Below are 25,210 nucleotides of genomic sequence, written 5' to 3'. Positions count from 1 at the left end.
GTAGATGAAAGAAATGGTCATTCCCATATGTGAGAATGGTGATTCCACACGAAATGATGATTCCTGCAAAAAGAACATACCAAGCAAAGAAATGGAATAAATGTAGGAATTATCATTCCATTCTCACCTCCATTCCATTACCAATCACGATAAGGGATTAATGAAAAAATGTTAAATTGGAAAAAGGTAGCAGTGCGGGCCACTGCATCAGACTTAAAGGTTGATGCAAGATAGGAAGTGGTTTCTTCGCTTTATGTGTTGAAAACTGGTGTTTCCATTCCTATGCAACGATGCTTCCCAATTTAAGAAACTGGAAAAAGGCTGTTCAAGAAAGGTGCTGTTCAAGCCTCCCTAAATTGTGTGATAAAATCTTTAAGATATCTTTCTTCTGAAACCGCATGTGATAAAATCTTTATGACTCTCCAATTATTATCTGCTCCATGAATTTGTTCGACACAAGTCTCAGATTGGAGTTTCTATTATACTCTTGAAAAACCCTCTCAATCCATCCCAAAATGAAGCCAGATTTCTTCAAAAATCTACCACCAGAAATCATCACCGAGATCTTCTTAAGGCTACCTGCTGTAAGCATTCCAATAAGCAAATGCGTTTGCAAGCGATGGCTCCATCTGCTGGAGCCTGATGATTTTATCGAGTCTCATTTTGCCAGATCCGCTCCGGCCCTAGTTGTTTTGGGGGATTCAGGTGGGTTGAAAGTTTTGGAATTGGAAGGCGAGCTCGATCTCCATCTCGATCCACTCACCCAGTATGATTTCCCTTACCACCCAAGAAAAATAATAAATTGTGTTAATGGTTTTCTTATTCTAAGAAAGTGTGGTTTTGGTGTTCTAATGGAGAGTGTTGATTGGCTTTGTGTATGCAATCCGATCACTCGTGAAGTTATTAAGCTGGATCTTCCTCCTCTAATGGATTCGCAGCATCCGTCTTCAGAAGAAGTAGTTGCTTTTGGATTTGGGGCAAGCAAAATCACTGGCCGATACAAGGCGGTCATTATTAAATCTAATGACTATGATGAAGAATCGGATTGTCATGTATACACTCTTGGAACAGGATCTTGGCGACGCCTTGAAGGTATTCCGGGTGTGTACCAGTTTGGTGAAGGTGCATTTGTTAATGGAAATCTCTATTGGAAAGCATCCATTCGAAAAGAAGCGACATGGATTTCTTGCTTTGATGTTGAAACAGAATGTTTTAGCTTCTTTAAAGCTCCTCCTTATGATGCTCAAGGATTGCCCTTCTTAAGAGGAATGTGCATTTCTGCTATGAGCGGTTGCCTATGGTTTTGCAAGGTAGCATCCGAATATGGATACGGAAATGATGGTGGGCGACGCGAGCTTACTATATGGATTATGAAGGAATACGGAGTGGACGAATCTTGGAGCGAGGAATATGTGATCCCCATTGATGATGGCATGAGTTTTGTTGAGCCCATCGAAGTTTTCGAAAATGGCGACCTATCGATGTTAGTGATGGCATACAGCAAATCCCGGTGCCTTTTCCACTACTCTAACAAGACTAAAACTATGCAAAGGATTGATTTGTTTGGTGCTGACGGTGTCGAGTGTGGGCTTTTCACTCCCACCCTTGTTTCACTCAAAACTTTAAGTTTAGGTGTGGAGAATGTAATCTCATTCTGATTGTTTGCATTTTCATAATGCTACCATCAACTCAATGTATGTTTGAAGATTGAGTTAGTTATGAAGCATATCATTTAGATCAAGGAAACTATCTTATATATATTATGGTTCCTTTGGTACATTTGTTAGTGGCAATGCCAATGATGCTGCTCCTGCTTATATAGTTTGAGGGATTACCTATGTTTTTTTGTGATGAATCATCTAATGATGAGATTGTTGTTTGTGATATATGGATTTATGTAGTGATATCTGTCAATATGAAATAATTGCAAGATTGGATAAATAAACAAGAATAGAGGATAGCATGTGTAAAGATTAATGAATATGTTATGTCTCTTGGAATAGGTGGTTAACATTTCCACTCACCCAGTATGATTTCCCTTATCACCGAGTAAAAATAAAGAGTTCTGTTAATGGTTTGCTTGCTCTAAGGATGTGTGTTGATGTTGATCTAAGGGTGCCTGTTGATATGCTTTCTGTATGTAATCCGATCACTCGTGAAGTTATTAAGCTGGATCTTCCTTCAAATCCAGAACTACCTTCAGATGGAGTAGCTGCTTTTGGATTTGGGGCAAGCAAAATCATGCTTTGATCTTGAAACATAATGTTTTAGCTTCTTTAAAGCCCCTCCTTATCATGCTCAAGGGTTGCCCTTCATAAGAGGAAGGTCCATTTCTGCTTTGAGCGGTTGCCTAAGCTTTTGCAAGGAAGCATCCGAATATGAAAATGGTGGTGGGCGACGTGAGCTTACTATACGGATTATGAAGGAATATGGAGTGGACGAATCTTGGAGCATGGAATATGTGATTCCCCTTGATGGCTTGAGGTATGTTGATCCCATCAAAGTTTTCGAAAATGGCGACCTATTGATGGTAGAGACGGTATACTTTCCAAGGCGCCTTTTCTACTACTCTAACAAGACTAAAACTATGCAAATGGTTGATTTGTTTGGTGCAGGGTAGTCCTCTTACCGTGTCGACTGTGGGCTTTTCACTCCCACCCTTGTTTCACTCAAAACTTTAGGTTTTGGTGTGGAGAATGTAATCTCATTCTGATTGTTTGCATTTTTGTAATACTACCATCAACTAAATGTATGTTTGAAGATTGAATTAGTAAGGTAGCATATCATTTAGATCAAAGAAATTATCTATATACATGTAAAACAAAATTATGGTTCCTTTGGTACATTTCTTAGTGGCAACGATCAATACAATGCGTAGAAATCATAGAGAAAATCAAGAACCTCCGAAAACTGGTTCACAAACTGATTCGTGAGATGGAAATTGAAAGAGAGAAACTGAATCTCCCAATTACACAGCCGATTGTTTGAGATTTGTGGGAAGATTCGGCGCCGATTGTTTGAGAAGAAGCGAGAGAGACCATCGAATTGTTTGAGATTTGTGGAAAGATTGAGACTGGAAAGTCATATTGTGAGAGAAATTGAGACTTTGAGAGATGTAACCGCTGAAGCCATGGATGGAGATTTTGAGAGATGTAACGGCTGAAGGCATGGATGGAGATTTTGAGAGGTGGCTTTTGAGAGATGTAACGGCCGCAGAAGGCTTTGTAAAATTGTGAGAATTGTGAGTAAAAAGCCTTTCAAGATAATGTAAAATAAAGCATTGTGAGTGTGTCATGTAGGAGAGAGAAACAATATGGGGGTTAGAATATTGCTTTATAGAATTGATAGATTTTAGTCTCCTAAATACCTGTGCCCAAAAGAAATGAGACGGAGGGAGTATATTTTATATGGAAGATTGAAAATGAAAAATTAATTATATTTTGTGAAGGAAGAGAGAGTACAATTTTACACCTTAAAATAATACACACAAAAAGGATTAATTGCTTATAAACACATGAACTATAATTAAATTTTTATTTTTTTGCAATTCCATCCACCATTTTTTTTTTCGATCGCCCAAGTGTTGAATTGGAGCATACGCGAATTAGCAAAGACGACGTCGTTTTTGTGAAGCTTAAACTACGTCGTTTCATACAATTTCAATGAGAAATTTCTCCAAATTAAGAAAGGATTGTACATGTATTTGCACCATAATTTTCAAGATTTAGTAATTTTATTGCAAAAGATGATGATTTAATTCACGAAAACCCCAAATTTTATCCATCTTGATTTTTTGAACTTGTTTTGTATGAACTTGAAAATATGTTTGACATGTATTTTTTGTAATTTAAATGATATTATAATTGTGTTATTATTTATTTTTAATTTAATTATTAATTTATTTTTTAAAAAAAATTGGACCCTCCTGAATTAGAAGTATGGCTCCGCCCCTGTGTGTATTAGATGAGTAGAGAATGTGTCCCCACAAAAAGTGAAGATCGTAAAAATAACAATGTGCAATTATTTTTATAAGTAGATTAGAAAGATTATTTGGGGACGGACGAAAATGGAAAGAGAGGAAGATGTTCGAGGAAAGAGGGAGTATTTAACATTTTTCGCCTTTGGATGATTCCCAAGTATAAATGATTGTAAAAAGTAGGGCAAATATTCGATTTTGTCTCATCATATTAGTATATTTTGCTGCATATGGCATATTTTATTAGTGTGGTGAATGTGCTACGTAAGTTGTGAATGTGAAATTTCGGCATTGTACGTCAGTATTTAAGTGCTGATTTTTATTTTATTTTTTGATACAAAAATAACCAAACTCTGAAACGATGGGTACTTGTATGCACTTATCCTTAAGTTGTGACATTTTTATGAAAACGCTAATACGATGGGACAAAATTGAATATTACAAAAAAAAATTACTACGTAAATACTAAATTTTAGGAATGGGCGAAAAAAATATAAATTTTGTATGAACAACAGTTTAATTAATAAGACGTTTATATTTAATTATTAGATTAAAAATTTGAATCAACACAAAAGTAAAGGATAAATTATTATGGGTAATTTTATTCATAGCCCCCATTTTACTCACTATAATCCTCTATTAAAAAAATAATAAAATTAATAAAAAATTGACTACTTTGAGAATTTTGTTTACTTATATTATCTACCATCAACCTAGAAAAGAAAAAAACATAGTGAAATCAAATTATCATTTCATTGATGGATGTTATAATTTCAACAAATAGAATCCATCAATCTTCTCCGACATATCAATTATGCTCATCATCAATTTTACCTGAAAGATGTGGAGATCCATAAACAGAAGCACACACTTGATGTTGAAGAAAAATACAGCAGTAGAAGCTTTTTTTACAAATCGCAGAACATCCTTCGTTGCAGTCATTTATCTTGCATATGTGTTGGTCTTGCAATTTTTATTCGCTGTAACTGATGCAACAAGCAAGCAATGATGCAATAATGTAGGCCAAAATAATCACTTCTGGGAGTCTATTATCTTGTAGGAATTCTTAATGATGTTGGACACTCTTGGAACAGGAATTTCGAGTGTGTGCCAGTTTGGTAAAGGTGCATTTGTTAGTGGAAATCTCCATTGGACAACATCCATTGGAAGAGAAGCGTCATGGATTTCTTGCTTCGATGTTGAAACAGAATGTTTTAGCTTCTTTAAAGCTCCTCCTTATCATGCTCAAGGATTGCCCTACTTAAGAGGAATGTGCATTTCTGCTTTGAGCGCTTGCCTATGGTTTTGCAAGGTAGTATCCGAATTTGAATATGGAAATGCTGGTGGGCGACATGAGCTTACTATATGGATTATGAAGGAATATGGAGTGGACGAATCTTGGAGCATGGGATATGTGATCCCTCTTGATGATGGCAGGGAGAGTGTTGAGCCCATCGAAGTTTTCGAAAATGGCGACCTATTGATGTTAGTGATGGTACGCTTTTCTAGGCGCCATTTCTACTACTCTAACAAGAATAAAACTATGCAAAGGATTGATTTGTTTGGTGCTGACGGTCGAGTGTGTCACTCCCACCCTTGTTTCACTCAAAACTTTAGGTTTAGGTGTGGAGAATGTAATCTCATTCTGATTGTTTGCATTTTCATAATGCTACCATCAACTCAATGTATGTTTGAATATTGAGTTAGTAATGAAGCATATCATTTAGATCAAGGAAACTATCTTATTATGGTTCCTTTGGTACATTTGTTAGTGGCAATGCCAATGATGCTGCTCCTGCTTATATAGTTTGAGGGTTTACCTATGTCTTTTTGTGATGAATCATCTAATGATGAGATTGTTGTTTGTGATATATGGATTTATGTAGTGATTTCTGTCAATATTAATTCATCTAAACAAAATATAATAAATAAATAAAAATATGGTCTATAGGGAATGAAATTTTCAGATCCAACAGGTATCATGTTATGATGCACTAATATCCTCTGACGGCTCGGAGAAGTTGCCGGAAAAATGTGGTCGGTCATGAACTACATCATTTACAATGACATACGGATGGACACATTTTCGGGACCACTTTGTCGGGCATTCAGATGATGTTTTGTGCATTTTATCATGTATTGTCAAGAAATTAGTGTCTATTACTATAAGAATAATAATTACTGATTTATTCCTTAAAATATGTTAGAACGCGCTCTATTTCATATATATATTCCTTATAACTTTGCTTTAAATAATAAAAAATGTTAAAATTTCACATATATAACTAATTTAAAATTTAAATGATACAACATTCTAATTTATTCAATAAAATATATCTTGAACAATAGCGAAGTCCCCAATTAGAATTATGTAAATTGAGATTTTATCTAAATGAATTTATTTTCAATAGTGAAATCTCGCATTTCAATTGATTTAAGAAAATGTCTGGATGACACAACAATTTCATTGTATAGATATCAAAATTATTAACATAATATCTATACATTATGTCTTGGTTGCCCAATTGAATGCCTTAACCTCTTTGGTTTGAGATATGGTTATTTACCCCTGGGGTTGGTCTCTTCTGATGAGATTGAGATAAATATATATAATATTTTCTCACCCTCTCTTGTCTTGACTTTGTGGCAGATAAGAGTAAAAATGGTTGTGATGATAAACTCAAAGAATAGCAAGCACTTCCCTATAGTGACATAAAGACCATAGGGCCAAAGGTGGATATGTGGAGTGTTGGCCCAATGCTCTTTATTTCTTTTATCTGGCCCAACTCATGGGCCCAGACCACCCAACCCTAAAAGCCCACTACCCATCCCCTAATATAACACCCAGTCCTCCTCGGTCTCTCCCTCATTTCCTCCGCCTCCCTCACCCTCTCTCCTCCCCACAAACCCTAAATCTCCCGACCCCTGATCTCCTGCTCTCTTGAGCTCCCCACCATTAATGGCTTCCTCCTCCTCCTTTCCGAAGAGATTAACTCCACCATTCCCTTCTCTTAACCAGGCTATAAAGCTTATCGACCAGGGGAAGTTCTGTCAAGCAAGTACCATCTTGAAGGCTCTGCTATTCCTTCGTGGTTTTCTGGCTTCCTGTTCTGGATTTCCAGTTTGTACCTGTTAGTGAGAGCTTCCTCCTGTCGTGAGCCTTATCACCGGATTCCTGACCTTAAGTTTCCTGATTGGTGATAAGGGTAGGTGTTTCTGAGCCTCCATAATCCTGACCATCAGATTCCTGACTTTGGTGGCTGTGCGTGTGAGGGTTGAGTGCTGATTCCCTCTGTCCACCATCAAATCCTTTGGTCTTTATAGCTGCCGGAAGTGCTGCGCCGTGGGAAAATTGAGCCAAACTGTGTCCCGAGGACACCTTTTCCCACTCCCATTTTCTCTGTTTCTTTATTTCATTTTCTTTTTCTTTGTACCTTTTTACCTGTTGTTTTTCCTTCTTGTGGAACAGGTACTTGAAGGAGAAGAAGAAGGAAGAGGAAAGAGAAGGTTACAGAGGTGCTTGAGCGCCTGTGGAGAAGGCAGGACGGTCGGGAACCAAGTGGTGAATCCTTCGGCTAGGCGAAGATACCCAACAATTAGTTTGAAGAGGGGGAGGAGAGGAAAAAAGCCCCAAAAGGATGCCCACAATTTTATTAGTAACAAAAATACTGTATTTATCACGATATAATTATAGTATACATAATAAATTAAATATCATATCTATAGAGATTGACAAACGAAATACTATGAATAACTCAATACAAATACCTATTTTCGAACTTTGTGGTCATTTTTCCCCAACTTAATTGATCAATTCTAGGGCTGGGAATCGGGTCGGGTTCGGGTACCCTACCCGAAAAAATCGGGTACCCGAACCCGAAAATCCCCTAAACCCTATACCCGACCTCGACCCCGACCCCGAAATTGAAATCGGGTACCCTAATACCCGACTCGAGTACCCGAGTCGGGTATTCGGGTACCCTAAATTACCCGAGTCGACTCAGTTTCCCGTTTCCATCGAAGAAATCAAAACTCACAACGAAATTCCACCAAAATTCAACCCCCACCGTCGATTTGTAGCAACTTTCAAATCTGTACAGAAATTCATTTTTTTTGCTCAATTCTCAAACCAAGACAAAAAAAAGCATATCTGTTTATTTAAAAAAAATAAGAGGAAGAAGAAGAAGCGGCATCGCCTGTTGGAGCTCGGAGGCGGTGCGGCCGGCTGCTGCGGGGCGAAGTCGTAGGCGGCGGCGGAACGACGGGAACGACTGGCGAGGGTCGAGGGTATTGGAAACGGCTGGGCGACTGAGCAAGGGTCTCGGATCTGGGGGCAATTGGCGAGGGTTGCGACGTCGAGGAGACGGGAACGGCGGGCGGGCGAGGGGCGCTGGGTGGGAGGCCGGAGATTCTCTGGAACAGCAGGGCGGGAGGCGGAGACGGAGACTCTGGAATTTGGCGAATAGGGAATTTGGACGAATTTGGGAAAGGAAGGGAAATAGGGAATTTGGTGGAATTTGGGCGAACTGGCGAATGGAATTAGGGAAATAGGGAATTTAAAATACATTTAATTAAATATTCGGGTATTTCGGGTATACCCGATACCCGATCGGGGGTATCGGGTATACCCGATACCCGATTTTTTTAGACCCTAAATACCCGATCCCGAACCCGACCCCTAATTTTTTGGGTATAGGGTACCCGATACCCGATTTTTTCGAGTCGGGTATCGGGTACCCGATTACCCGATTCCGAAATTCCCAGCCCTAATCAATTCTTAACAACCAATTCACAGCCAATAGTTGCATACGCCTCACCCTTGGATTTTGATTCAAAGAAACAAAGTCATCGCAACAAGTGGACAAAACCTTCGTACCGGAAGAGAGGGAGTGTACTCTAGATCTTTAATTTTATTTATTTTACCTTCCCCCCCCAAAAAAAGCGACGAGTATTTGGAAAGAGGGGAGGCTGCAGACGGGGGAACAGATGAGATCCTCTTTCCCACTATTTTGTGTGTATCACCGTGTACTACTTCTAATTTATTATAATTTTTAATTATATTTTCTTCAATTCCAATTTATTATGTTTTAATATTATAGAAAGATAATTAACAAGGGTTTACTCATCCAATTAGAGTTTATAATTATTTTTTACATTTATTTGAATTAATAATTGATTATTTGGGTTCATTAATTCAAAGTTAGGGTATATATATTTTTTTTAAATTTCAATTTTTAATGATAAATATTAATTAATGTTTATAATATAATACTCCATCCGTCCACCAAAAATATGCCACTTTACTTTCGGCATGAGTTTTAATAAAATGTGAGTAAAGTTGATAGTGGAGTAAAAGTCCCACTTTAAATGTGAGTGGAGTTGTGTGGACCCTATTACTAAAAATGAATGCGGCATATTTTTTGTGGACGGACGAAAAAAGAAATTGTGGCATATTTTTGGTGGACGGAGGGAGTAATATTTTTTATTTTTATAAAATACAATTATAAAATAGATAAATTAAGAATGGCATATCTTAATTTAAAAACTAAATTAAAACTTTGTTTAAATTTGAGGATAACCCAACACAATAACCATGGTACATCCATTTAGGGCGTGTTTGATAAATTGTTTAAGGACATTTAAGGGCGCTAAATGGGCTTATTTCTGTGTTTGATAAGTAATCTCCTTAACATGGGAAGCCCGCAGAAAAAGTTCGGCCCTTTCCAAAAACACTGTTCCACTGCGGAACCAGGCACGAGGGTGACCCCCAGTTTGCGTTCCTTGGTATCTACAGTACTCCTGCTTAAAATTCCATTTCTCAAAATTGCCCCGGTGGTCCTTTGCGAAAAAAATTCAAAATTTGCCTTTGTCTGCGCAATTGCTCATTTGCTGTTTCAAATTGGGGGCTCTGGAGCACATACAACTACAATTGCAGAGGGTGCGCCGCGGCGATTTCGCATACCGCCGATTTGCTCGACGTGCCGTTGAAATCATTTTTGTGCAGTGTACCTCTGCTCGATTCAAATTTTGAACCACCAATTATATATGTTGGTGTTGGGAAATCATTGGCGCATTCAACCGATTTTTTAATTTGACATCGAATATCACCTTTGATTTTGATTCGTCTATTACCTCTTGGTAGGGTTTGCCGGAAGTGCAAAGGATACGGTTTGCATTTCCAGATTATTGATGAGGTTAGTTTGGTCATTACATATTCTAATCCAGATTGCAGTGTTATTTATCAAACAATCGAACTTTCCTAACACGCTTTTAAGCTTGGTCCATCAAACAGACTCTTATAAAACGTAACCAGCCAAACCTTATACCCCTTTCCTTTAGTTTGCCTATAAGGCCTTAACATTACCGATTAATCAAACATGCCCTTAGAATAAAACATTTTGTTTTAATTCATTTGCTTTTCAGAAAAGTACATTACACGTGGACGGCAGATTTGGGGGGGGGGGTTGCAATGCATGGGGTTGCAGGATCGAATTTCCCCACAATATAAGAGCATCCACAATGGTGGGTGCGATGGCCGGATCGAACCCGGCCTATCGCACCCACCACCATTGCCGCTCCCGGGTGCGATGGAGGGGAGGCGTGCGTTCGCACTCGACGAATGTGGGAGCGAAGGAGGGGGCGTGTAAACACGCGCCCCTTTCCGAAATTAAAAAAAAAAAAATTAATTTTAACGGTCAAATGACCGTTGCCTTCAACGGTCTTCGGCCGATTTTTTTTGTTTTTTTTTTTCTTTTTCACCTATATATATCCCCTTCAATCACAAACACAATTCATCCAACAATTCTCTTCAACTCCTAAAAAATGTCTTCATCCACCAATTCTTCCAACAATAATTCTTCCTCAAATTCTTCATCCGAAGAAGAAGTTCATGTTGATCCCGCACAACTTCCTCCTCTTCCCGATCCTACTCAAGCCCCCGATTTATTTTTTATGAGATGTGCTGTGAATTTTATGCAAGTAGCAAGTTCATATCGGTTCGATCCACCTCCACAACGCCCAGCGAAAAAGCGGGCAGTGGTTCGTCGTGACCGTGAAGGTGGAGCCGAGCGCCTCCATCGCGATTATTTCGCCGTCGAGCCTGTTTATGGGCCACAATTCTTTCGCCGTCGATTTCGCATGAGCCGGGAGTTGTTTCTACGCATTGTCAATGCGCTAGAAGTCGATCCTTACTTCCAACAACGTCCGGATGCTGTTGGCCGGGTGGGCTTCTCCCCGATCCAGAAGTGCACTGCCGCTATTCGACAATTGGCATACGAAAATTCTGCTGATTGTTGTGATGAATATCTCCGTATAGGAGAGACGACGGCGTTGGAATGCTTGAAGAAATTTTGCAAGGCCGTCGTTCGTATCTTTGGCGGCACGTATTTGAGGCGGCCAACAACTGCCGATGTGCAATGCATCACTGCAATGCACGAAACCCGCCATGGGTTCCCGGGAATGTTGGGGAGCCTAGACTGCATGCATTGGGGATGGAAGAATTGCCCCGTTGCTTGGCACGGCGCCTACACTCGAGGGGATCAAGGCGAGCCAACAATTATATTAGAGGCCGTTGCTTCACAAGATTTATGGATCTGGCATGCATTCTTTGGAGTCGCTGGGTCCAACAACGACATCAACGTGCTCCACCAGTCCACGCTATTCAACGATGTTTTAGCGGGGCATGCAGCGGCTGTGCACTTCCTCGCCAACAATTCTCACCACACTCGAGGATACTACTTAACAGACGGCATCTATCCGGACTGGCCGGTGTTCGTGAAGAGCTTCCAGTTTCCGAACGATGAGAAGAAGCGGAGGTTCAAGGTGATGCAAGAAGCTGCAAGGAAGGATGTGGAACGAGCTTTCGGTGTTCTTCAGGCTCGGTGGGGTATAATTAAGGGACCGTCACGTTTGTGGAAGTCGGAGCAAATGAGTTCGATCATGTTTGCATGCATCATATTGCACAACATGATCATTGAGGAAGAAGGTGGAAATGCAAGTAATTTCGACGGTGACGACGGCGATGGACCAAGTTCTACTCCTCAAACACAATTCAATTCCGGAGCACCACCGGAGTTCGCCGCCTATTTGGCACGGAATGCAAGCTTGAAGGATGCACGATTGCATGCTCGCCTCTGCGACGATTTGGTTGAGCATATATGGGCACGCTTTGGTCCGGTTGACCCGTAGTTCGACGGCTTTAAATTATTCGAAAATTGGATGTTTTAAATATTTGTTGTTTTTTTTTTAATTTTATTTGTAATGTTTGGATTTTTAATTGAATGAATTTTATGTTGTTAAAATTGAAGTTGTTTAATTTAAATTGAAAAATGAATAAAAGTAAAGAGAAAATGAAATTAAAATCTATTGCACCCGGGTGGGTGCAATACCATTGTGGGAATGGGTGCAATAGAAGTGGGACCCATGGTATTGCACTAACTATGGGTGCAAGCATTGTGGATACTCTAAGTCATTTAAATAGCGCATTAACTCTAACACTGTGCCCCATTTTCAAATCAGGCGATAAATTAATATATGAAGAAAGAAAAAAAAATGTTAAATTCGAAAAAGGTGGCAGTGGGGGCCACTGCATCAGACTTTAAGAAGTGCGGTGTTGAAAAGTGGTGTTTCCATTCCTTTGCAACATTTGTTCCCAATTTAAGAAACTGGAAAAAGCCTGTTCAACAAAGGTGCTTTTCAAGCCTCCCTAAATTGTGTGATGAAATCTTTATGACTCTCTCCAATTATTATCTGCTCCATGAATTTGTTCAACACAAAATGAAGCCAGATTTCTTTTTGTTATACTCTTGAAAACCCCTCTCAATCCATCCCAAAATGAAGCCAGATTTCTTCAAAAATCTACCACCAGAAATCATCACCGAGATCTTCTTAAGACTACCTGTTGTAAGCGTTCCAATAAGCAAATGTGTTTGCAAGCGATGGCTCCATCTGCTGGAGTCTGATGATTTTGTCAAGTCTCATTTTGCCAGATCCGCCCCCGCCCTCGTTGTTTTGGGGGATTCAGGTCGGTTGAAAGTTTTGGAGTGGGAAGGCGAGCTCGATCCACTCACCCAGTATGATTTCCCTTACCGCCCAAGAGAAATAAACACTTCTGTTAATGGTTTGCTTTTTCTAAGGCTATATCTTTTGCTTTGTGTATGTAATCCAATCACTTGTGAAGTTATTAAGCTGAATCTGCCTTCAGATCCACAAAAATCTTTTTCAAAAGTATCTGCTTTTGGATTTGGGGCAAGCAAAATCACTGGCAGATACAAGGCGGTCTGTTTTAAATACAATGACTATGATGATAAATTGGATTGTCATGTATACACTCTTGGAACAGGATCTTGGCGACGCCTTGAAGGTATTAATCCGTATGTGTACCAGTATGATAAAGGTGCATTTGTTAATGGAAATCTCCATTGGACAGCATCCATTGGAGAAGATTCGTCATGGATTTCTTGCTTTGATGTTGAAACAGAATGTTTTAGCTTCTTTAAAGCTCCTCCTTATCATGCTCAGGGATTGCCCTTCACAAGAGGAAGGTCCTTGTGTGCTTTGAGCGGTTGCCTATGGTTTTGCGAGGAGGCATTCGAATATGAAAATGATGGTGGGCGATGTGAGCTTACTATATGGATTATGAAGGAATATGGAGTGGGTGAATCGTGGAGCTTGGCATATGTGATCCCTCTCGTTGATAATGACACGTTTCTTGTTGATCCCATCAAAGTTTCCGACAATGGCGACCTATTGATTTTACTGGAGGTATGCTTTTCCAGGAACCTTTTCTACTACTCTAACAAGAATAAGACTATGCAAAGGATTGATTTGTTTGGTGCAGGGAAGGCCTCTGACAGTGTCGACTGTGGGATTTTCACTCCCACCCTTGTTTCACTCAAAACTTTAGGTTTAGGTGTGGAGAATGTAATCTCATTCTGATTGTTTGCATTTTCATAATGCTGCCATCAACTAAATGTATGTTTGAAGATTGAATTAGTAATGTAGCATATCATTTAGATCAAGGAAATTATCTATATATATTATGGTTCCTTTTGGTACATTTCTTAGTGACAATGATGCTGCTCCTGCCTGTATAGTTTGAGGATTACCTATGTTTTTTGTGATGAATCATGTGATGATGAGATTGTTGTTTGCTATATATGGACTTATGCAGTGATATCTGTCAATATGAAACAATTGCAAGATTGAATAAATAACAAGAAATAAGAAATTGCAATTGATTAAAACATAAAATAAATAGGATAATAGTGGAACACCAGAAACCAGAATAAAGGGTAGCATGTGTAGAGATTAAAGAATATGTTATGTCTCTTGGAAAAGGTGATTAACATTTCGGAAGCCATATATTTGACTTGTACCAGGTTTAGGCTTCAACACCATTCATATATTTCAATAACTTGTTTCAAAGTGTTTCCGACTCTCTTTCATGCCTCCTCTATCAATGTTAAACTTAGACTTCATGTTTTATTATATGCATAAGACATAGTACTGATTTAACACCAAGAATCTTACACTAACATAAATGTAAGCTGCAACGCAAAATAAACAGAGGATTGTGGATATGGATACAGAGAGACCACATTATGTTCTCCGATCTTTTGAGATCATTACAAGTGTGTGAAGAGTGCTGAGAGAAATATTCATGGCAGGGAAGAAGTGTATGTGGGTGGTTGGAATATTTCTTCACGAAATTATTTTGTAATTGAAATTGTCTATACCATAACGTCAGTATGAGGTAATTTATTGTGCCACTAACGCTGATTTGATTTTGATTTGTTCGTTAGTCTCTAGTCTCATGTTATTGATGAGATCTCAGAGTAAAATGTAGCAAGTACTTATGAATTCTGATACTAAAACAATAATTTATCTTTGATACAAATCCCGGTGCCTTTTCCACTACTCTAACAAGACTAAAACTATGCAAAGGATTGATTTGTTTGGTGCTGACGGTGTCGAGTGTGGGCTTTTCACTCCCACCCTTGTTTCACTCAAAACTTTAGGTTTAGGTGTGGAGAATGTAATCTCATTCTGATTGTTTGCATTTTCATAATGCTACCATCAACTCAATGTATGTTTGAAGATTGAGTTAGTTATGAAGCTTATCATTTAGATCAAGGAAACTATCTTATTATATATTATGGTTCCTTTTGGTACATGTCTTAGTAACAATGATGCTGCTCTAGTTTGATGGATTATTACCTGTCTTTTTTTTTTTTTGACTGCATTAGACATTTAGACTTGAAGGTGGATGCAAGATAGGAACTGATTTCTTGGCTTTATGTGTTGAAAACTGGTGTTTCCATTCCTTTGCAACGATGGTTCCCAATTTATGAAACTGCTGTTCGAGCCTCCCTAAATTGTTTGATAAAATCTTTAAGAAATCTTCCTTCTTAAGCCGTGTGGGCATTGAAGGGTTTCGAAGACTAGCAGGCAGCTGGTAAAGCGGACTAATCGACTATCTCCCAACATATCATATAAGGCCTCGCCTCAGATATTGGTTCCCTTCATTAGCCAGCGGCTTGCAAGATCTGGAAACGACCGGCGAATAGAAAGCTCTATGTAAGGTAGATTCAATAGCTGCTGATGCTGCTGCCTTTAGAATATCTGCTGATTCAATAGCTGCTGCTGACTTTAGAATATCCTCTCCCTCGAAGCAAGCTAGGCTCATAGCCATCTCTTTAGCATCGAATCCCATTTTTCAACCTCAACCAATGAATTAAACAACATCGTTCCACTTAAGAATTTAGAGAGGTGACTCAGTATCCTGTCGTCAAATTTTATATAATGAAACATTTTTTGAAAAGGCGCTAAAAACTAAGTAGAAAATGAAAATTAACATTTTCTAAAAAAACACTAGAAGTTGAGGACACAAACATAAGGGTACTCGAATTTATAAAAATTACAAATATAACCTAAACTTATTTGCATTATTCATTTTATAGCCCGAGTCAAAATTTCACTGCAAATGTCATTGTTTCTGTTGATGGTGCATGGACGCATGCATGGAGCTGTCGTAGAGGATCATAGCCAACTAATAACAGAATAAGAGTTTTTTATGATTTGCTGGTTTTATCTCTTTACTTTTAGCTGTTAGATGTAGAGTATATATCTCAGTTTATTCCTTGTAGATTGGCTGTTGTTCATTCCATGATTGAGAGTGAAAAGCGAGAGTTTTACAGAGAGAGTTAGAGTGCTAAGCGTAGCTAATTCTGAGCTCGAAGCACCATTGTTATATTCTGTGAAACTTCAAAGTAATAAGAGTGAGTCCATCTGCCGTGGACGTAGGTCGTTAGTGGCCAAACCACGTAATCGCCGTTGTTCTTTCTTTCAGTTTTCTCTTGATTCTTTGTGTGTTACTCGATTCCTCACAATCCCTACAATTGGCGCCGTCTGTGGGAAGGGCGTAGAGGAGGAATCAAACTCACGACAGCATCTGAAATCAATTCAGACTTGATGTTTACAAATCTTGAAGGCATGAGTTCAACGAGATTTGATACTGAAAAATTCCACGGCAAAAATGATTTCGCCCTATGGCAAATCAAGATGCATGCTCTGCTGGTTCAACAAGGCTTGGATGAAGCTCTGTCTCCATCCAGATTCAAGCTCAAACAAGAAGATCTATCTGCCGATCAAAAGGCGAAGGTGGAGCAGATTGACAAGAAGGCTCGCAGCGCGATCATTTTGTGTTTGAGCGACAAGGTTTTGCGAGAGGTGGCGAAAGAAAATTCTGCTGCTGATGTGTGGATGAAGCTTGAGTCATTGTATATGACAAAGTCCCTCGCAAATAGGCTTTACATGAAGAAGAGGTTGTATTCCATGAGATTCTTGGAGGAGTAAGTATCTTCGCAGAGGTCCTTGCAGCGCACACGAGCTTCCCACCTTTGCCCTGGGCGGAGCTCAATGTTGTGAATTTGCATTCCTATTGCATATTTGACAGAGGCATACAGCTCCCATAGTGAGAGCTTATGTCAAGAGGCCAACCAACAAGAGAAAAGCTTCAGGAGCTAAGACCAATCTCAATCTCAAATCAATAGACAGCTAACAAAATATTGTTAGTGCTCTCATGTAATCATGATCAACTGTGAAGTCTTCACTCCCACCACCTATATTATTGATTTACAGTGCACCTTCTTGTTTTTCATATCGAATTTGTAGCACTCAGCTTCCCGGAACTGAACATCATACTTTTTCTGCCACCAGGAAACAACATACATATAGCAGAGTCATCAAACTTTTGCTGCATTATATATTGATGTGTGTGTGAGAGGGTATACTCGTCATGACAAGGAGCAAAAGAGAGACAACCTCAGGATCAATCTTCGTTGGCGATGGTGATGTTTGAATCTGATCTAATTTTACAATTAAACTCTACAAAAATATGATCAACATCAAGGAAAGTCTAGGAAATATGCATCTATTATTCTCCAAAGTCACATAGAAATCAGTAGCAAAATTACATGTAACAAGGCTTTAAATCGACAAATTTTTGAAATGTCTACATGTTGTAGCAAAGTTTGCGCAGCTTAAAGCATACACCACAACAAGATAAACAGTTAAGATACATATATACAGGGGCGGAGCTAGGGGTGGGGCAAGGGGGTCACTGGGCCCCCCTGGGATTTTAAAAAATAGTAGGTATATTTTCGTAATTTTAGTATTAAAAATAAAAAATATATATAAATTTATCTTCATACAGTTTTCGTGAGGTCTAAACGATGTTGTTTAGTTTTAATTAAAATTTTCTTTAAATAAGTAAGGGATGTATCATGTATTTGCACCATAATTTTCAATATTTAGTAATTTTATTGCAAACTATTTTCGTAACATGAATATTATGTGGATAATTAATCCACAAAAATTCCAAGTCAACAATCTGACGATCATAAAAAATTGCGAGGGACGAACTTGGAAAAATTGAAAAGATGGTGATTAATTCGCCACATTTAAAAATTCACGTTAAAATTGTTAAATTCGAAATAGTTCATGATTTTATTTGCCAAAATCCCAAGTTTTATCCATCTTCATTTTTTGAAGTTGTTTAGTATGAACGAAATGTATTTTTGTAATTTAAAAGATATTTATAATTGTGTTAGTATTATTTATTTCTAATTTATTTTAATTAATTTATTATTTTTATTTATAAAAAAATGGACCCCCCTGGAGCGAAAGTCTGGCTCCGCCCCTGCATATATATATATATATATATATATATATATATATATATATATATATATAGGGTTGCGCTAAAATAAGACTTAGTCTTAACCTATAAAATAAGACACAATCTCAGCGCTTCATCTCACTAAAATAGACGGCCAGATGTTGTTTGAATGGATTAAAATGTAATCAGCCGAAAATGTAAAACAAGGTTAACAATGTCATTACATTTTCATTAATTAATTGCATCCCACAATTTAAGGGATCACGTTGATACACTTTACAATTTCATATCTTTTTCATTCATCCATATTTTCCCACGTCCGCTAATAGAGGTAAAGGATTCGAGTGTCTTCACGCTAGCAGCCTTCCAGATAATTTGGAAAATCCATGTTTTCATGAATTCTCCCAGAATTGATTTTTATTTTTGTTTTTTCGATGACTTCGATACCTGTAAGTAAGACATGTTGTTGCATTATTATATATACTGTTTTACTTCTCTGAAAATCCTTCCACTAATATCAATGGTTGTTTTATTGCTTCACAAAATATAAAACCAAATACGATTATTAAGAGTTTTGTTTGTTTAATTTATTATATAAGCGGGATTTTTATTTCACGATTATACACGTAATTATTCATACCGAGAGTATATTTTGATTCATTAATAAGATTAAAAATCATACCTTGTAATCATGTATTGTTTGATTTGTTCAATAACAGCGTGTTCCAAGGATGATTCCTATACGTATTAAGATCAAAGATTAGCTATTTAGATTCATGCACATACAACTTTTTATTCACGATGTGAATAAGTATTGATTCAGTAATATATCTCATAATATATCAACTGTACGAACTTTATTTCATATTAATGGCCATCAATATTGGATTGTTTAAGATATGTAGCGTGCACATTGAAATATCTAAATATTTATACTATATATTTTATCACAAAATATGGATATGATATAATTTTGGTACTACTTTTCAGTTAATTCATTAACCATTTTTTATGCTTCACTCATCAAGCTTTTCACCTGTTATGTTTGCTAATACAGTTGTTTTTTGAACGATGAAGGCTCTCAAAATGGTGACCACTTACATTTACCAATTTGTGATGAATCTATGAAACCATTTGTGGGTCAAGTGTTCAACTCTGAAGAAGATGCATTTCAGTTTTATAAAAAATACGGATATTCATCTAGATTCGATGTTCGTAGAGGATCCTCTAAGAAGGGGAAATATGGTCAGATTATATATCGCCACCTTGTTTGCGCTAAAGAAGGGATTAATCCCGGTACACGTGATGAGACATCCGAATCACAGCCGAAGAAAAAAAAAAAGAGACGTCGTAAGCCATCTACTAGGAACGGTTGCAAGGCACGTGTTATTGTCATCATAAATAACGAGAATCAATATTGCATTAACAGTTTTGATGAAGCTCACAATCACAAACTAGTAATCCCAGAATGCCGCCACTTGATGAAATGCAATCGGAATGTTGATGCGGCCCATCACATGATCATGCTGAAATGTGCAAATGCGAATATTGGACCATTCAGGGCATTTAGAGTGTTTAAGGAGTTGGCTGGCAGCTACAAAGATGTTGGATGCACAAGCCTGATATAGTTTGCCCAGTAGGTAGAAGAATATCGCAGCGCCTGATATTGAATGCATCCAAAACCCAGTAACTAAGTCGACCCGGGAGATCTTGGATGTTCAGATCTAGAAGATGCTCAAAACCCAGCTTGTCAACTAAATGGTGCTGGAGGTCATTCATCTCCGCAATCCCTTTCACAAGAACACATGTCGTTGTGCGTGTAAACAATGAGGCGTAATCCTTCTCAGGCTTGATTACTTGTTGCTTGTAGTTAACTAACGTTTCCTATCTCTTTTCGTGATACGTTTTCTTCGTAACAGCAATAGGAGAGACGGGAGCAACCTTTGCCTCAGTCTCAGCAATTTCTCTAATAACCACTCCCTCATTACTTGGTGCAGTGCCATTAAGCTTCCTCTTTCTTGCATCTCCTGCGTACCACACGACCAAAACAAACAAACATAATTAACTGATTATATTTGATACATAATACATTCATTCAATAACTATATAATATTCATCCATTCAAACGACAATATTCATCCTAATTATATTTCCCATGTAATACAATACAAAAACAACAAACACTGTCATATAAACAAATAAAAGATAATCATGAAAAAAATGCATACAAATACTTATAATTTATTCATATAGATACCAGACTTTGGCTTATAAAAAAAATGCATACAAATACTTGGATTGATTCATTACGATAAAAAAAAGAACAACATCTGAAAGTTATACATTAAAAAAAAATTCACACACGGCACACTTAAAATTCATTTACATCGTCTAGAATATTCAGACTTTTTATATAAAAACCAAAATAAAATTCATACAAAAAACATGCCAACACATGTATAGCATTAATAAGTTCTCATGAGACAGTTACACCAATACATTTACTCCCTCCGTCCCGCTAAAAGCAGCCACGTTTGTTTCGACACGGAGATTAAGAAGGGGATTGTTATGTTTTAATTGAGTGTGACCCACCAAAATTAGTGAGTAATTTTTAGAAAGTGGCCTACAATTGTTGACCAAATTAGTGAGTAATTTTGGCATTTTTAGAAAGTGGCCTACAATTGTTGACCAAATTAGTGAGTAATTGTTGACTTAATTAAAGTAAACTTTTGCCATTTTTAGAAAGTAGCCACTTTTAATGGGACACCCAAAAAGGAAATGTGGCCACTTTTAGCGGGACGGAGGGAGTAGTTATTTATGTAGTTAAAACCTATCCCAAGATATGTCAGCATTACAATCAATATTTCATACATTAAATTATGATACTCTCTGCATTGTTTCAAACACTAATTGTTCACAGAAAAATTAATATACCAATACATGTATTTAAATAATAGGACAATAATAAAGTCCAACAACTAACCCTTATTAACCGGAGAGTCAGGAACAACATTTGCCTCAGTCCCAGTATTTTCTCTAATAACCACTCCCGCATTATTTGGTGCAGTGCCATTAAGCTTCCTCTTTCTAGCATCTCCTGCGTACCACACAACCAATTTAACAAAACAAACTAACATAATTAGCAACAAAATAAAAATATTTACCATTATTTTTGTCACAATTAATATTATATGCTATATATGTTTAAAATGATAAGCAATACCAGAGAGGTTACTACTTTATTTTTATAATGCAACCATAATGAACTGATATATTATGTTTGATGTAGAATCAATTCACTCAATAACATTATAATATTCATTCAATTAAACAACAATATTCATCCTAAATATATTACATATATAATACATTATAAACGAATAATACACTATAAAAAAAAAAAACACTGCCACATTTACCTAAAGAAGAGTATCAGGAAAACAATCATCAAAATACTTATAGTTTTTCATATATATATATATATATATATATATATATATATATATATATATATATATATATATATATCAAACCTTGCCTTTATAAAAAATACTTACAAATACTTGTATTAATTCATTTCCATATCAATGAACAAAATCTAGAATTTATAAAACAAAAAAGATTCACACACCCACCAATTAAAATTCACTCACATTAACTGGAATATTCATACTCATCCCAAAATAAAATTCATTTAAAAAACATGGCAGCACATATATAAGATATAAAACATTATCCTGCATTATAACAATAGGACATTCATATTAACAATAATTTAATTGAAAATAATACCTTAAGCTATTGTCTTTACAAACGAAGCAAATATTGGATCATTCCGATATTTTGATCGAACTGGAAAGTCAATAAAAAATAAAGTATTTAAAACCACATAGTGCAATTAGATATTGCGCCCCCTCACAAGTCACATGATTTAATGATTTACCTTCTGTTAAGATATTGCTGGATTCACCAATGTCCAAGCTTTTTCCAGCTTTATTCCTTAAAACATTTCCCACCACACTGCACAATCAATAAAAATAAATATTCATTGATGCATACAAAAAAATGCATACACAAATCAAATGCGAACTAATAAAAAACATTCCCACCGGTCCTTATCTCCCTTGGCTCTCCACGTTCTTTGACTTTCGAAGCTTTACGACGTGTGTAGACTGCCCCTTCATAATCTCCTAAACAGCCAAAATCCATTGGAAAAAAAATCAAAAAACCTAAACTAGAAAAAACTAAAAACACAAATAGGGACCACAAAAAAAATATAAATCGAAAAATTATGCATTTCTTCTACTAGATCTAGCCATCTCAAACCCCAAAAAATATTAAATTTTACAACACGTGCTATCGGATCTATGCACCCAAAAAAACACAAATAGGGACCACACATTACTTCAAAACCCCACAATCTATATGAAAATTGAATTTTACAAAAGTATGTAAGGAAAGCAAATGAACCCAAATACAAAAAAGTTTATGGAAACCTCAAACTTTACAAATCTAATCATTATAGAACAGATTCGCTCATCTCACCCGGTGTAGAAGCTTTAGTTCGTCCCATGGCAATCGATATTTTCGCACAATTGATGAAGGAAAACCCCACTCCTCCTTCGGCGGTCTTGCTTTGCTTTGGACATAATGAACTTAATTTTTTTTATTCAGAAGATATTAACTATTTTGTGTAGATACATAATATTTTACTTCAAGTTTTAATTCATCAGATGAATTTTTAGGTAGGAATCAATTAATTGAAAATCGTGTAACTCCCTTGAAAATAACGAGTTGTAATCATGGCAAATCTTCACTTTCCTATTTTTCTGCTGCTTGAGAATCGGAAGGGAGAAAATAAAAAATATGGAAGGTCAAAATCCAATGTCTATAATACCCTTACGTTATCATGTCTGCTGAATATTATATTTAATGGCATGAATTATACAGCCCATTAAAAAAGGTAATCCAGCCGTTGGATTTATTTAATAGAGGGTGTTGATTTAGTCTTATATTATAGACTAATGGAAGACCATTGAATAGCACTACCCTATATATATATATATATATATATATATATATATATATATATATATATTCACAAGTAGATACACTTTACTACACTCTCTCTCTCTCTCTTAGCAAGGCAAGATGAATTCATACAATGTGGAGAGCGGTAACAGTATTGGAAAGAAGAAGGCAAGTGAAGGTTTTTCGTATCGAACTGAACAACAACATACTTCTTCTGCAACCAGGAATCAGCATACATATGTTATAGCGGATTCATCAAACTCCATTTAAATTTTTCATCAAACAACATACATAAGTATATTTAACAAGGGGGCCGCTCCAATGAGACCCCCTAATTTTAGTGAGATCTAGGACACGATCTGGTGCGTTTATTTTATCAATCATATGGCTCATATTGTATCTGGAGGGTGATTTTTTTTTCGCAGGGTTCGAATCCTGGAGGGAGCAGAATATTTTAAATTTTGTTATTCATCAGTATATACTGCATTGTTCATCAGTATATACGGCCATGTTCATCAATATATATGTCTTATTCATTACGAATTTTTTAAATTTTATTTTTCATCAGTATATACATCTTGTTTATTAGATATACGTTTTGTTCATTAGTATTATATGTCTTATTCATTGTACCCATGTTACACGAAAAATAGGGGGTCTCACTGGAGCGCGCCCCTATTAAACAAACACTAAGTATAAGCATATCAATATTATTTATGTTCTTCAAATGCAATAACGAAAAATAGTATTCTGGGATGTATACAAATCATCATAGAATTTTATCAACGGAAATATCAAATTTACCTTGAAGTCCTTAAATTAATCCGATGATGCCGCTTACGTGTTGAGGATATGGTCACCAGATTGTATCAGTGATATCTCCACGAAATCTTTAACCGACGGGCATATTTTGACCAAATCCTCGTAAATGAAATCATGAAGCTCCGCAGCGAATTCCATACCCGTTCGACCTCCTCCTATCACGAAATGGAGGTTGAGTCCAAGTGTTAAAAGTCAAGGCTGCAAAGTATTTTATGGCACTAAACACAAATCATATCGAGCCACATTTTATAAGTGGTTGTCTGTGAAAAACTTCATTTTTCAAGATTACCACTGCTAATTGATTGTCATGAAATTCGGACTTCAACCTACTCCCAAATCCCAATCATCCTTCAACTAAATTTCTTGAAAGTGTTGCTTCCTTCAAACTTGGTGTATTGCACTGTGTTAAGGCAACACGAGAGTGCACACAGAGATATATTGCAGCGGAAACAAAAACACAAGACACAAAGAGATGGAAAAATTCTTCAAGTTATAAATTATAACTTGAAGACGCCTCATGGCAAAATAACTAAATCGAAAATGAACAACTCACGTTCAATACCTTTACAACGACATAGGTATTGAACATACGACACTCTCACTAAAGAACAAAACTCGGTTCAAGAGTAATACTCAAATTAAACAACGAGTGTTGACTCTGATGTCATCCCAACATACAGAATCACACTCATACACAATTGCCCTACATGGCTTGATTTCTCTCTGTAAGCTCTGGTTATGACTAGGAGCTCTTCCTTGGCATTTATAGGCGTCACCAACTTGCTCTCCAAGGCTTGAAAGTCGTGGATAGGTGATTTATGCCTAATTGTTCTAAATTCGAGGGTTTGCATGTGTTAATTTTAATCTAAATATCCTGGAAATTGGTGCGTTTATACGTTTGTTTTATGCATTGCAGGAGATTTAGATTTGATAGATGGAAGAGTGTAATTTTGGAGATTTTGGGTTAGAATGGCGTACTTAGGCGCAAACTGGCGTCCAGAGCTGAAAAGCCCGCGCCAGAGCAGAGCTGCGCGGATGAGTCTGTGCCAGAGCTGCGCGGATATGCCAGAGCTAGAGCTAACTTCCATAGTTAGAGCTAACCATCTCCAGAGCTGAACTTCACTATCAGAGCTGAATTCTCCAGAGCAGAACAAACTTGACAGAGCAGAGCTAAATCGACAGGGCTGACTTTACATGCAGAG

General features: G+C 37.1%; 3 protein-coding genes across 10 annotated transcripts; all 3 read left to right on the top strand.

The window, feature by feature from the left end:
* Positions 1-515: 515 nt before the first annotated feature.
* On the top strand, positions 516-2,250 carry LOC131007842 (F-box protein CPR1-like). The gene is made up of 2 exons (XM_057934756.1): positions 516-1,582; positions 2,004-2,250. Exons 1-2 carry the CDS (start codon positions 516-518, stop codon positions 2,248-2,250), a joined length of 1,314 nt encoding a protein of 437 aa, XP_057790739.1.
* An 8,698-nt stretch (positions 2,251-10,948) lies between these two features.
* LOC131007840 (uncharacterized) lies at positions 10,949-12,163 on the top strand. The gene is made up of 2 exons (XM_057934755.1): positions 10,949-11,861; positions 11,961-12,163. The coding sequence occupies exons 1-2, from the start codon at positions 10,949-10,951 to the stop codon at positions 12,161-12,163; spliced, it is 1,116 nt and encodes a 371-aa protein (XP_057790738.1).
* Positions 12,164-12,518: 355 nt separating this feature from the next.
* Positions 12,519-15,403, top strand: LOC131012654 (F-box/kelch-repeat protein At3g23880-like). 8 transcript variants are annotated; one of them, XR_009097407.1, is made up of 3 exons: positions 12,596-13,047; positions 13,317-13,337; positions 13,496-13,995. XR_009097407.1 is itself a non-coding variant. In XM_057940643.1 (3 exons), the coding sequence occupies exons 1-3, from the start codon at positions 12,809-12,811 to the stop codon at positions 13,878-13,880; spliced, it is 774 nt and encodes a 257-aa protein (XP_057796626.1). In that variant the 5' UTR covers positions 12,599-12,808; the 3' UTR covers positions 13,881-13,995. The 8 variants fall into 8 exon arrangements, 4 of the variants coding, with proteins under 4 accessions (XP_057796623.1, XP_057796626.1, XP_057796624.1 ...); XR_009097405.1 differs by having other exon boundaries at positions 12,599-13,047; positions 13,155-13,738; positions 13,815-13,995; XM_057940643.1 differs by having other exon boundaries at positions 12,599-13,094; positions 13,317-13,738; positions 13,815-13,995.
* Positions 15,404-25,210: the final 9,807 nt, after the last annotated feature.

The sequence above is a fragment of the Salvia miltiorrhiza genome, chromosome 2 (assembly GCF_028751815.1).
Source record: "Salvia miltiorrhiza cultivar Shanhuang (shh) chromosome 2, IMPLAD_Smil_shh, whole genome shotgun sequence".
Lineage (NCBI taxonomy): Eukaryota > Viridiplantae > Streptophyta > Magnoliopsida > Lamiales > Lamiaceae > Salvia > Salvia miltiorrhiza.
The sequence above is the reverse complement of the archived record's forward strand: the minus strand, read 5'-3'. Positions and strand labels throughout refer to the sequence as shown.

What these genes read in the sequence shown, in the direction of transcription:
- LOC131007842 (XM_057934756.1), top strand. Translation starts at nt 516, where the DNA reads ATGAAGCCAGATTTCTTCAAAAATCTACCACCAGAAATCATCACCGAG. An exon ending in TTTGGTGCTGACGGTGTCGA is followed by an intron (nt 1,583 to 2,003) that starts GTGTGGGCTTTT and finishes CTCTTGGAATAG; the next exon opens with GTGGTTAACATTTCCACTCA.
- LOC131007840 (XM_057934755.1), top strand. Translation starts at nt 10,949, where the DNA reads ATGCAAGTAGCAAGTTCATATCGGTTCGATCCACCTCCACAACGCCCA. An exon ending in TGTTCTTCAGGCTCGGTGGG is followed by an intron (nt 11,862 to 11,960) that starts GTATAATTAAGG and finishes TTGAGGAAGAAG; the next exon opens with GTGGAAATGCAAGTAATTTC.
- LOC131012654 (XM_057940640.1), top strand. Translation starts at nt 12,809, where the DNA reads ATGAAGCCAGATTTCTTCAAAAATCTACCACCAGAAATCATCACCGAG. An exon ending in ACCTATTGATTTTACTGGAG is followed by an intron (nt 13,739 to 15,253) that starts GTATGCTTTTCC and finishes GATGCAAGATAG; the next exon opens with GAACTGATTTCTTGGCTTTA.